This window comes from Cottoperca gobio, chromosome 4 (assembly GCF_900634415.1).
Source record: "Cottoperca gobio chromosome 4, fCotGob3.1, whole genome shotgun sequence".
Classification (NCBI taxonomy): domain Eukaryota; kingdom Metazoa; phylum Chordata; class Actinopteri; order Perciformes; family Bovichtidae; genus Cottoperca; species Cottoperca gobio.
The window spans coordinates 5,187,804-5,201,228 of record NC_041358.1 but is presented as its reverse complement, the minus strand read 5'-3'; the positions used below and the strand labels follow the sequence as shown (position 1 = coordinate 5,201,228).

At 40.3% G+C, this 13,425-nt stretch overlaps 2 protein-coding genes across 2 annotated transcripts in view; both read right to left on the bottom strand.

Moving 5' to 3' along the window:
* The window catches only part of crocc2 (ciliary rootlet coiled-coil, rootletin family member 2), a 36,574-nt gene extending 29,155 nt beyond the window's left edge, over positions 1 to 7,419 (bottom strand). The window contains exons 1-3 of the mRNA XM_029429732.1: positions 7,086 to 7,419; positions 5,590 to 5,743; positions 5,337 to 5,452 (exon numbers count right to left, since the gene is read on the bottom strand). Of these exons, the coding sequence (XP_029285592.1) occupies positions 5,337 to 5,452; positions 5,590 to 5,743; positions 7,086 to 7,142 (327 nt within the window). The 5' untranslated portion in view covers positions 7,143 to 7,419. The remainder of the gene's footprint in view (positions 1 to 5,336; positions 5,453 to 5,589; positions 5,744 to 7,085) is intronic.
* A 270-nt stretch (positions 7,420 to 7,689) lies between these two features.
* On the bottom strand, positions 7,690 to 12,962 carry klhl30 (kelch-like family member 30). Its single transcript, XM_029430241.1, has 8 exons — positions 12,616 to 12,962; positions 11,282 to 12,127; positions 10,982 to 11,180; positions 10,375 to 10,461; positions 10,078 to 10,233; positions 9,615 to 9,803; positions 8,362 to 8,507; positions 7,690 to 8,210 (listed from the first exon to the last, which is right to left on the bottom strand). Exons 2-8 carry the CDS (start codon positions 12,053 to 12,055, stop codon positions 7,962 to 7,964), a joined length of 1,800 nt encoding a protein of 599 aa, XP_029286101.1. The 5' UTR covers positions 12,056 to 12,127; positions 12,616 to 12,962; the 3' UTR covers positions 7,690 to 7,961.
* Between the last annotated feature and the right edge of the window lie 463 nt (positions 12,963 to 13,425).

Below are 13,425 nucleotides of genomic sequence, written 5' to 3'. Positions count from 1 at the left end.
AAGCAACAAGAGAATCATTTTCAAGGCCTTTGTGAAGGCTTTGGAGTTGGGGCCAAGACTCGCTGCCTTGCTCATGTGGTAGATCAAAATCCAATCCATTTCAGTTAACAAGTTATGATTACAATATTCTCTCACGGACATAATGTCACACCCTTTGGGGATCTGATAACTCACCAGGTTATCTAATGCTTTAACTGTATTTAATTTTTATGTCTTGGAATTTGCTTTGCATTTCTGAAGTCAATTCTCTCTTCTCTTACTGCATTGTGGATCAATGCCTGTTTATCTATACAGAAATACATTTCCAATCATAACCAGTAACATCCTCAGTCCTCTTTCTTTCTATCTTTGACTCACCCAGGGAGAAATCTGGCTGTGAGTGCACAGTCCAGCCAGCAAGTGAAGGGTTACAGCTGCAATCGTTTTCCCTGGCTTGGCCTGGGCCCAGAGGCTTAATAAAGGGAATTAATGGAGTGCACTATCTGTCAGATTCCTAAACACAGCTGGAGCGGATGTCCATCGCCCCTAAGCTGCCCAAAAATCGTACTATCCTACTTCAACAACATACCCGTTCCCCCTTCCCCTCACATTACCCCCAGAGTGCTGACTCTGTGAAAGTGTCCCAGCTGATTGTGAAAGCTGTTTATGTATCATCACTGACCGTAATTACACACTGTGGGATAACAAACAGGGGAGAATGGGGACGCGGAGGGGGAGCTGCTGTGAGTATGTTACCATGGAGTGAACCTTTTGGTTATGAGGACAGCTGCTGTGATGGCATACAGGGACACAAGTGATCTGTGTAAATACAGCCAAACTAATAATACACACTGTGTACTCACAGGCATGTGGCTGACCTTGCAGCACTTAACACAATGCCCCCGGCAAGGGCAATGCTGTACAAAACTTAGGCACACATATACATAAAGCAATCAGCCAGTTCAAGACTTCACATCTGATTAGACATTCTTGACATGTGAAAAAGAACTGAAATGCGTGCTTAATGTTTGACTTTAAAGTCAGGTAACATGAGCAGCCGAATGTCAAATGTTGAAAAGCTTTAATGGAATTCTTTCATCAAAAATGCTGCGCTGGTATGGGCTTTTAAGAATATTTTCTCTGGGGAAGGCAATTAATTTTTACAATTTCATGATAGTTGAGAGTCAGACTTTTTGGCAGCTCTCCATTCAAACTGAAGCCTAAATGAATGGGTTTGTGCCAGCAGCAAAAACAAACTGCAACAGAGGGGGGTAGCAGGGTAAAAGGGGACAGTAACACAATCCCGAAAAACCGACTTTATCTGCTCCCACTATGTTTGACAGGGTTCTTACGCAGAGCCCAGAGGATTCAAGATTTCAGAGGTCACAGGCAAATGGTGTCAGAAATCATTCAGCAAGAGTTTATCTTTATCCAACTGACTGCCACACTGCAGTATTGTGCAGCCACTTGCTAAGTGTTGAGGCAGTACGGTATGATGTTATAAGTCTGAGAAAATGCACACTGGCAGGGCTCCAAAAGCAACATAGAGGGTTCAGAATTCACCCTAACATGTTCTCCAACCTCCTGAGGCCATACAACTCACAAACTGGGTCAAGGTTTATCTTGGTTCATGTGCAATTTTCTGGGGTCATCAGAGATCACGCAGAGTGACTTAACAGAGACACAGAGGAAAGCTTTCAGAGTCAAGGTGTGACTTCAACAGTTTTACGTTAACGGTCTTCTGTCAGGTCAAAGAGACGTACTGAAAGCTGAGGATAAATGGGGGTTTTGTGATAACTACGTATGTCACGCATTCAGTGGTGGGTCTGCCTAAGATGACATTCGGACACTACGAGCGTCATATGGATTTCAGAAAGAAACTTTTGGTAGTTGGGCATCATATTTATTATCATCTTTCCAGAACCCAGAAACATCTCAAAGTGGGCAACCTCGTTTCAAAGTGAAGAACATGCAACAAAACGCTTTAAAAGAAGTGGTATACACTTTGGGAAATATACTTATTCCCTCTCTTGCCAAGAGTTATGTGAGAAAATTGATACTATTCTCATGTCTGTACCATAAATATGAAGCGACCACCACCAGCCGGTTAGCTTAACGTGGTACAATGACTGTAAATGGGGCTAGCCTGGCTATATCTAAACTCCAGCAGCATTATCTCTAAAGCACATTCATCAACACGTTATATCATGCTTGTTTAATCCCTATAACAACTGTGTAAAAATGACAAATGAAGGTTTATGTGTGGGATTATTTCTTGGCTGCAAAAAGTGATTTCCTGGAGTCTTATTGGCACCTTGACGTTGCAGGCAACCAGTGGAGACTCCATTGTCATCAAATCTGCTGATGAAAGACGACTAAGCAACAACAATATGGTAATGTTGCTAGATATATTTAAGCACATGTAGAGATAAACACATTCCTGCTGCTGGCTTTAAAGTTTATTTGTGTCTTGCTTAGTACATCCCATGCCTGACAATGAAAAGTACCTGGTCACATTGCATCAACCTGATCCTAAAAAGGTATGGAGCACGTTGGCCTGGAAGTAGTTATGAGGGCTGGATGTTTGACTCTTAGAAATGACAGGAGGGCATACTCCAGCTGTGAGCTGTCGTATATGTTCCTCTTGTGGCAGGGTGATCCCTGGTCCCCACAGTGCTGAGTGCTTTTCAGCAACATAAGCAACCAAAAACTGATCAAGGGACACTATACTGCAGCCCTTGGAGGAAAGCACAGTGCAGAATTATGTTGTGCAAATTATCAAGACACATTTTTCAATTACAATACTCCATATAAACTATCCAGAAACAAATGCTGTTTAAAAGGTCTTTCGCGGGGTCTCCTGGACCAGCAACACTTCCCAAAAGCTGCTTTGCATTTACATTCAACAAAATGTACAGTAAAAGTAAGTTATTATATCAAGACTGAGAAACATAATGGACATAAAAAGGGCAGGACTGGGTGATATGGTTGATATCAATAAGAATAATTTATTTTTAATGTTCTAATATTTTCCTTATTTATGTTCATTGCAAAACACTGTGTTTCACTGCTATGCATTCCATCTGAAAAGTATTTTAACATGGACAAGAATAACTGCAAGAAATCTATAAGTGGTTTGGTTAGCTTTACTTCCACTTTGCTTGGAATTATTCATTTAAACAATGGGATTTCATATCATCATTGTATGATACCATTGAAAGCCAATATAGGATTATATTGAATGATTACTCTTGAGATGTAAACAGATCATACACAGTTTAGCAACTGGACCTCTTTCAATTTTAATATAATAAACCTGGTATATGATATATTCAGTGATACGATACCGTTGGTAGTGAATGTTGAGGGGGAAAGATATATGCAGGTAAGACTGTGGTTGGGCTAAACGTTATCTCCACACGGATGCCACAGCCAAGGCAGTATTATTTGGCTCCGGGGCATTGATTAGCATTAACATCACATCACAGCAAAGCTGCCAAACAATAATCCTGTTCTGCGGGGGAAACATTAAGGAGAAGCTTTCTCTGGAAGAGACAAGTCAAAACAGAGGTCTTGTTATGAACCTCTTGACTTGTGAGACACATTCAGCCGCGTTAACATTTATAACTTCTGTGATCTTTGTATGAAAAAAAAAGGTGGGTCTTTCTCGTGCTCACCGTGCACTCTGCAACTCTTCAAATTACTACTCAGTGGTGTGAGCATCAAATATCAGCAACACTTGCTGATGTTTTTCTGTTTAGTACCTTTTCACACATCTAAAAATATCAACAAAATAAATATGCTATATATATATATATATATATATATATATATATATATATCTATCTGCCAAGATAATTAAGTTATATTTATAGACTTGGTTTTAAAATAAGTTCCAAGAGTAAGGCCAGCAGTGGGAGTTCATTAGATTTAAGAAGCAGAATGAGGGCAGTGTAATCACAAATGGCTGCTTTGTGCGCCATGAAAAATGAGCTTTTTCTTCAACAGTCTCAAGGGAGGAGGCCAGTGGCCTTCACAATTTTCCCCCAAAACAGCAGCCGCTACATGGAGAGGCAACCATGGGGGGGCTATGAAGGGAGACGCCGGCCCTCGTGAGCACAGGGGGTCTGAGTCTACCTGAACAGACCACAAGGAAACCCTTCATGAACCACCCTCCCCTCTCTTATTTACGTGTACAAACACATACACACACGCACATGCATCCAGATTCACCCAACCACACACACACACACACACACACACACACACACACACACACACACACACACACACACTTGCTATAATATGTAAACTGTAATTCTACAGCAGTTAATCGAAGAAAAATGTATGACATAACATATGGTCTTGTGCCAAGTAACATTAATTCAATCGTGAGTCTGTACATATATATGTATATTCTCTGTTTTCACTACAGTACATGCAAAGCTGTTTCAACCTTCCCACACTGTTTGTTTGTTCAGCCCCAAAAGGCTTTCCCTGCTGGAAAGAGCGGCGGTACACTGATGTTTACTGTGACCATATTCCATTTCAAACACATGTAGTTTTTTGCAGTCAAAGCTCTAGTGTGGTTGACCTTCTTGATCTCATCTCCAAACAAAACTGCACAAATTTACTATCGACAGTATAACATACTCCAAATCCTGTACGACCTGCATTGACATCTGACATTATAAACAATGTGTGCCAATGCTGTCTCAGTTAGGAGCTATCTTGGGAAATTGTAAACACTTAAAAATAGTGTTTAGAGATACTACTTGATGATGTGGAAGTCATCATCGTGCTTACAGATGTTGACAGTAGAGCTGATTAATCGATTAGTAGATCAACAGAAAAATAATCTCCAACTATTTTGATAATTTATTAATCGTTGCCAAAAATTTAGATTTCCTGCTGTTCTTTTTTATATCATATTAAACTGAATACATTTGGGTTTTGGACTGACAAAACAAGACATTTAAAGACATCACCTTGGACTTTTAGAAACTAGAATGGACATTTTTCATTATTTGCTGACAATTTATATAACAAATGAATAACCGATTAACCAATAATGAAACAATCCGTTAGTTGATAGTGAAATAATTACGAGAAGCCTATTTTTTGTGTATATCTGTTTAAATCCCAAATAAGTAGATGATAATATGTATCAGATGTACCTAGATGATATCACCTGTGCATCCTATCATTTTTGTTGACATCTTAGTTTTTTTCCCTTTCCATTACAGAACAAACATTCTACTAGAATAGCATAGGTACAACAAATGCTAAAAATGTAAACAATGTTACACAGCTTGACCTTGACCTGAAACTGTGTGGCTGCACTGTGTCACTCCTACCCTGTCTGTGAGACTGGCCTGTTTGCCTCCCAGCTGGTCACGGTCCACCTGGCTCGGGGAAAGCTGCTCCCTCAGGGCCCTGCTCTCCTCCAGTTCGCTGACCTCAGAGCTCTCACCTGGGATGAGGAAACAGATCATGCATACAGAAGTGTCACTCTTACCACATGGGGTTTAATGATAGCTGATAAATAGCAAGGCATATGTATTGTTTGTACTGCATCTGTTCAATTTGAATTAAAGCTCATTTTCCTACCAGCTGGCTGCTCTGCCAGATTACGGGTGATGATCTGGCGGATGTGGGTGCAGACATGTGTAGGCGTGACACTGGACTCCTGTCCATCACCTCGAAGTGTCAGACTCCTCTCTCCTGAGCTGCCATCAGAGTGAAGCAGAGACTCCTCCAACTTCTACAATCATACCAGTCCCCTCAACACATCACTATATAACTACTTTATATGGTTTAGGATACTTTTATCACAACATTGCATGAAATGTTATAAAGTTTTTGAGCTGTAAAGTAACTATAACTTAGAGATGAATGTAGTGGTGTAGAATGTGCAATATTTCCATCTGAAAAGTAGTGTAGTACATGTAAAAGTGTGAAGTAGCATAAAATGCAAATTATCAAGTAAAGCACAGGTACAGTACCTCCAAATTGCACTTAAGCACAGTACCACAGTTGTACTAGTACGAAATAAACTAAGTATCTAAAATTTAGCAAAAATCGAAAACCTAAATTATCCAGGTAAGTGATTTACTTACCACTGTTTAACTACTAGTGTAGTACTGTGTTTGTAAAGTTGTCCTTTCAACAGTGTTGGAATATAACTAAGAGCATTTTCTCAAGTGCTGTAGTTAAGTACAACTTGAGGTACTTGTACTTGAGTATTTTCATGTTCTGCTATGTGATGCTTTTACTACATTTATTTAACTCTTTAGTTGCTTTACTTTGCAAATTCCGATTATTAATTAACAAAATATCATCAACCATTACATTATGATGTATAGATAGATTCAAATTCCCATCAGTATATGGCTATATAAACTAGTTAAAATGAGCTCTTTGATGATTATAATTCTGTAGGCCTACTTCTACTCAAGTAAAGCTTTGACTTGTAACACAGTGTGTACATTGTTTTATGGCTACTTTTATTTTCATAAAAGCTCTTAGTTATTCCACCACTGTTTTTAATTGACCTTTTTCAAAGCACACATTTTGACTTAGGCATAGTTAGTGATAACAATAGCTCCGTTCTATGCAAGTGTCCCAGTAGGGTAAACCCTGAAGCAGCTAGCATGTATGGAATTCAGCCATCTTAATTGCATTAATTAGCTTCACCTTTGTAAAATAGCCTGTTAAACGTGAGAGACGCTAACAGTAGACAAGAGCTGCTAATGCCTAACTTTGACTTGTAACACATTATTTCGACACTGTTCATTGCTACCTTTTTATTACACCACTGTTTCCAATAGGCCTTTTTCACAGAAGACATTTTAACTTGTCATACTGTACCTGTAGTAGTTGTTACTAATAACAACCATGACAGTGTGACAGTTAGCCAACACACAATCTAAGACCCTAACAAAGGAAACAGCTAGCATAAATAGAATTCAGTCTTCTTTAATTGTATGAACTTAATTAGGTACATTTTTGCTTTTCCTACGTTGACAGTACGTGTCTTCCGTGATAAAAGCCTGGAAGGCGCTAGGCTAACTAACACAACAGACAACAGCAGCTAGGTTACCAACCTGAATCACAGCCTCCAGTCTAGGTGATAGTGCACCTTGCTCCCGTTGAGAACTCATTGCAAAATTGTCCCAGCTTTACCAATAAAATGTTTGCTAGTACGCTATAGTTAATGGTTTCATTTGACGACACAGAAACCTTGCTGTAACGTTGCTCTAATTTAGACCTAGATAAGAGTCACACGTTGAGTGTGTCTCACAAAACACTAACCTAGCATTTTGTTAAAATAATGTATTAAGAAATAAAGAAAGAACTGGTAGTTGCACAAATAAAAAGCTTAGAGAGTTGAAAAGAAATCACTAACATAACTTTTTTTAGCCAAGAAACTTTAGGAGTGACTGCTAATCCCCAGTCGACGTTGCCAAGGGGACCACGCGCTTCCGGTACGTTGCCATAGAAATAGAATGCTGGCCTGGGTGTTTTTATGGCAACGCAGACGCGACGAGCCAAACTGCTGGATTCAGGTAAGTTAATGATCATTGAGGCACTGTCAACAGTGTTTTCCCAAACAGTATTTGCATCTGGTTGTGGATCAGTTTTCAGGAACACATTTGATTAATAATGAGTTCCAAACCAGTGAGATACAAACAATAATAATAATAATACTCACTCTGCAAATATTTAATGATTCACAAGCACCATTCAATAACACAAAAAGGTTTTCAGATCTCAAACACATGATACAAAGTATAAATAAACAACTGCTGGTAGCCAAGCAAGGCTCTAAAAACAACCAAGAATACCCGAGGATCATTTAACACCCTTCTCAATGACAACCTGGGATGAACATTCCATTTGCATTGTAACATAAATATGATAGGAACATGTCTCTGTGAACTCCCTGACCCTGAGTTTAGTCCCATCAGGACAGTTGGCCATTATGTTGAATCTATGGTGAAAAGCTCAGGCCATTGGGATGGATCAAGGAAGATGGTGCAGACTCCACTGTAGAACCAAAGTCTTGGCAGGAAGCTCTCGACCTCCCAGGTGTCGTTCACTCGGTTGTAAACCTCCACTTCCACCCCATAGTCCCCCTCCATACCTTTCCAATGGCCTCCAGTGACAAACAGCTTCCCATCCAGCGTCACCAGGCCACCATTCTCATGGAGCATGTGGAGAAGCTGGACCTGAAGAGAGAGAAACAGTCAACATACAGCTAAAGGCAAAAAAATAATGAGAATAAAAGCTGATTATTTTCCTATATCCTGTTTAAATTAGTATTGAATCACAGGGTTTAATTACTTTATGACAGTAGTCAGTAGTGATATCTAAGCCCACCTTCTGCCACATGTTTGCCACTGGATCATAAGAGTAGACTTTCTTAGTGTTGTCAGCAACCAGATATATAGTTCCATCCACACAGACAGATCGAGGAGAGGACAAATACTTAGGGATGAAGGGCGAACATATGTTGATCCAGTTATCTGTAAAAATCAGACAAAACAACAACATGTAGGATTTAAAAGAAAAAAGACAAATATCCATACTGAATTAAAAATCATGTTTAAACTTGTTAAATGGACGTAAAGAAAAAAGAATGGTACTCCAGTCAATAGCTTTGAGTCAACACAATGGGTGAGATGACAATTAGTTGACACCATAGAGTCCTAAATTATTGTGCTGCAAAAATGATTCCTAAATTCAGGTCCCCCGTCTCAAAGTCAATGGGCTTTTTGAATGGGTTTTGGGTTAGATGACTAAAATAAGGTTGGTGGTTAAAATAGCATAAAATACATGAATAAATACACCCCTCATGATTTTTTTTAAGCTTTTACGCGTCTTAAAAAAGGTGTTTGCTTAAAAGTGGCTAAATGAGTCTGAAACTACGGAAGGTAGTACATGTCGGGTACATTAAACTTCCTCACGCAAAACGCGGGGAGACTCATCTACTCAGTGTCTGACTGTGGTGTAGTTCGATCATAGCCTAAAGTTTTATAGCTTTTTACTATTCATTTACGCTTCAAAAATCTTGCTGAACGAAATGTGTAAGTATCATAAACTTTTGTTTGTCACAGAGCTCATTTTCTGCAATAATTAAAAGTCCAATGGATAAATCACATTGGCTTTTTGTCGAGGGGACTAGGGCGATGCTACCTTCCAAGTTGGCCTACAAAAGACATCATCCCTGTAGCAGTGGAAAAAAACTAAACTGCTTTATCATTAAGATTTGATCAATAATGATAAAGACTCAACTAAATATTTTAAAAAGATGGGGAAAGAGAGCCTTATGTTGAAACAAATATAGTATGTGTGTGGTACTTTATCTCTGTAATTTCGCTGAAGGAATTGTACTATGAAGCATATACTATATTTAGTGAAAACACTATAAATAGCAAGTAAAAAAGGCTATTAGAAACTATTGTAAATGGAGCTACACCAACAGGACTGCATAAATGAAGTAAATATTGCAAATGCATTTCCAAAACAGTTTTTTTAATTGTTGTTATTTAATGTTGCAAATCTCTTGCCAATAAAGACTTGGGTGGGAGAAAAAAAAACTGAGACTGAAGGTTTGGTATGACCATCCTTACCTATAACAGGGTTGTAACACTGCATGGCCAAAGCATTGTACTTCATAGCACACGAGCCAATCACGTAGAGCTTCCCATGACACGCAGTGGCGGTGAAGTTAGTCACATATTTCAAGGCGGGGCATGTTAAGGCCCAGGTGTCATTGTAAGGGTCGTAATGCTCAACTTCAACATGATTTGAAGTTGTACCTAAAGGAGAGAAATTTAAGTAGAAAGAGTGACGAGGTTGAACCATGCTCTCCTAAATATAAACAAATACTTAATTTTGTGGTAGCCCAAACTCACATCTAAAACGCTGCCCTGTTCCTAGAACACTGCCAAATTTTAAACTATTACCACAAAGAAGAAATACAAGCAAACTCTCTAAGACATTAAGGGCAGATGAGCTACTTGAGTTAATCAACATTTTCCATTGCACTGCAGGTTTAAGGCACCACATGCAGGTCTGTATTTATTTTCTCACCTCCAATGACGTAAATCTCCCCGTTGAGCGTTGCCGACGTGTGGTTAGTCCGAGGCCGGAGCATGGGTGCCACAGTAACCCACCTCCCCTCTTTTGTGATGTACTTCCAGGTCTCTGTGGTCGACCAGGTGTTGGTATTTGAACCTCGCGAGCCCCCTGTAAAACAGACAAGAGCACTTTGTCAAACGTCCGACAATATTTTACATTTCCCACTAGAGAAGTAGATTCTGCTCAAAACTGTGAATCATTACTTCTTCTCCTTTTGCCAAGTTTCTGTGTTGCATGCACTTGGCTCACCTGTGACATACACATCATTGTTCAAGGAGACCATGGCGTAACCCCACTTGTTAGGGTTGGGGAAATTAGGGAGCTCATGCCACTGTTCTGCAGAGAAAAATAAAAAGGGCATTAATGTTTGAGCATCATTCAGAGTGTGAGGGAAAAGCTTTCACAAATACAGTATGCATATGTCAAATGTTTACCAGGGACATTAGGCAAAGACACACAAATGTCCTCAAAGACCATAAGTCAAAGTTAGGTCAAGAAAGTAAGAAACTGTGGCACAGCCTTCAACATTGTGGCTAGAGTTCAACATAAAACCAGAAATCTTAGAGTGAGATGCAACAATCTTTTCGTTAACATCCCATATGAAAAATACAGACAGGATGTCTTCTTCCAGCTCTGCACAATAAAAACGGTTGTTTGAGAAGACGATCCAATTTTGTCACATCCAGACCGCATTCCCGCAGAGCTGTTTTTCTGTCAACACTACATTTAACGACCTACGACGCATCTGCCAAACAGTTTCAAGGAATCCGAAGGACATTTCACAACAGAAATATTGTTGCGAAATGGACTTAAACAAACTTGAAATTTTGATACATGCAAAAATAAATGTTAGTACTTGTCTTTGTGTTGTAGAAGGCACAGTTCCTGGGCCGCAGTCTTTGCAGTCTCGGGTCTCTGTCCTCTTCATCTGAGTCCTCTTCATCATCTGAGTCATCCAGTGAACGACCTCCCATTACCAACAGCACCTCTTCCAGGTTCTGTTGTGGACTCTGAGAGTTGAGTCTGTCTGTTTGTTCTTGCGCCAAATCCATTTTCTAGAAAAGTAAAAGTCTTTGTAAGTCAAGTAATTGAAAATCTACTCAGATTGTGCAAACAAAAAAGAAAAGAGAAAAGGAGGAAGAGTGAGCTCACTAACCTCTCTTTGGATCTTTTCCAGGGCCTCTCTGCTGCTAGGAGAGGCCTGCACCAGACTGTCTTTCAGCAGGGTGTCAGCCAGGTAGTCCAGGCTGAGCAGAAGGAGACGAGACAAGGTGAGTAGTTCATGGAGGTAGCAGAGCCGAGATTCCTTGAGGTGCCCAACCCATTTCAGAATGGCCTCCACACGGGTGCACTCTGTCCTGATTTGTAGTCCTTCATCGGACAGGCAGGCAACAAACCTGTCCTTCCCCAACAGGAGGAACTCCTCAGCTTGTTGCACAGCCTCAAAGTTCTCCAACAGGAAGGCCCACGCTTTGGCCATCACCTCAGGGCAGCCATGGATCTCCCCAAACTCCAGGATTCCCAGACAGTTGGTGGCATCAATCTGGTGCTGAAGGTATCGGCTGCACACGGTTCTCACCGTCTGGAACTGCAGCTGGCTGGAGTTGCAGATCAACCCCTCCACGTTGCTCTGGTTGATGGTCAGTTTGCCTGTGTATGCAAAGTCCAGCAAGCAGCTGAGTATATCAGGATCAACATCATGAAGCTCTACACGCGCAGCAATGCTCTCCACAAAGTCCCCTGAGAACATGCTGTGGAAGTACGTGCTGCAGAGGGCCAACACGCCGCGGTGACAGGGGAAGTCCCTGCCCCCTGCGCTCAATGTTACATCAACCAGTTTGGGATGAGAGCAGAGGGAGCGCAAGCCCTCCAGAATGCTCTGAGGATGGGAGGACAGGCAGAAGTCCAGGTCATCCACATTGCGCACCATGGTCAACTCCAGTTCAAAATGTGGGTCAAAATATTTAGGCAGGGTCGGTCAAAAACTGACTTCAGAGCTTACCTGCAGAAAAATACATAAATGTGCAGAAAAAAATCATCCTAAAAACCTGTCTACAATGTTTGTTTGTTTCTTTTACAAACGATCAGCAATATGAAATACAAAATTATGTTCCAAAACTATTTAACATTTTGCAGGCCTGAATACAGGATAAAGTAACTGCATCATACAGAGAAAATGCAACTTCAAAAAAGGTTTATTACTCACAAAACGTGGTACATGATAAAATATTTTTCTTTGATTGTATAATGAATGATCAATTAAAATGTATTTTTGTTCAATGGTGCAAATTGAGTTTCTCCTCCATGACCTTTCTGATTTGAGCAAAAGTCTTCTTAGTTGTGGCGTCACTGTGTTGTAACAAGGTACAAAGTACTTTTGGCTCATGATCAGTATGATATACTATAACAGTATGACTCTAATCTCATCTGAAGCCAACAATAAATTACATTTCCTGTCAAAATTTAATAAGTAGCCAACAACAAACTCACCACAGGAGCAGATAATGGAAATAATGGCTCATCCTTTCCAGTAAAACAAGCTGTTTGTAGCTGAGCGGCTGGGTAGATCAACAAGAAGTGGGCAGCATGGCGGAAAACATTAGCCAAGTCATTGGGACAGGCTGACTGTCTTTCAGTTATTTTTAGGACTGAGAGTGACGCTGTGCTGAAGTCAGATTCCAAACAACAAGCATGGGAGCCACAGCTGCTGTTACAGGAACACAGTATTCTCAACAGGCCTGTAAGCTAGCAAAGGAGACACATGACGTAGCACTAGTACTTTTATATACGCGACAACAATTCATTAATAATACCACTACAATAGATACAAAAAGGTCAGTCTGTCTCTCGCAGCTGCAGAGGGCACAGAGCGGAACGCTGCCTGTCAGAATGGGCCTATCTAACACTTGAGGGGGAATACCAGCGGCCCCTCCCAATTTTGACTTATCCTCGTTTTTGTTTAAATCTGATTGGCTCAGTCATTTTCATCTTGACTGCCTTGTAGTTTTTGATTATATATTGCGTCACTGAGTGTGCATGTATGTGTGAGCATGTTTAACTATGTTAGCACTCTGTTGACGGACTGTACACGTTGTGGTTCAGAAGTCAGCAGTATACTGTGACTTAGTGTTCAGGCTCACCTCGGTTTGATTCAGTGCAGGGGTGACATGCTTATACAAACTGAGGAGGCAGGTGTTAGCAATACATCCTAAAGTGTCCTTAAAGGTCTTCAGCATCAACAGATTCTCTTTATACCACAAAAACTGTATTATTGTTAAAATAATTGCAAAACAAATTTCA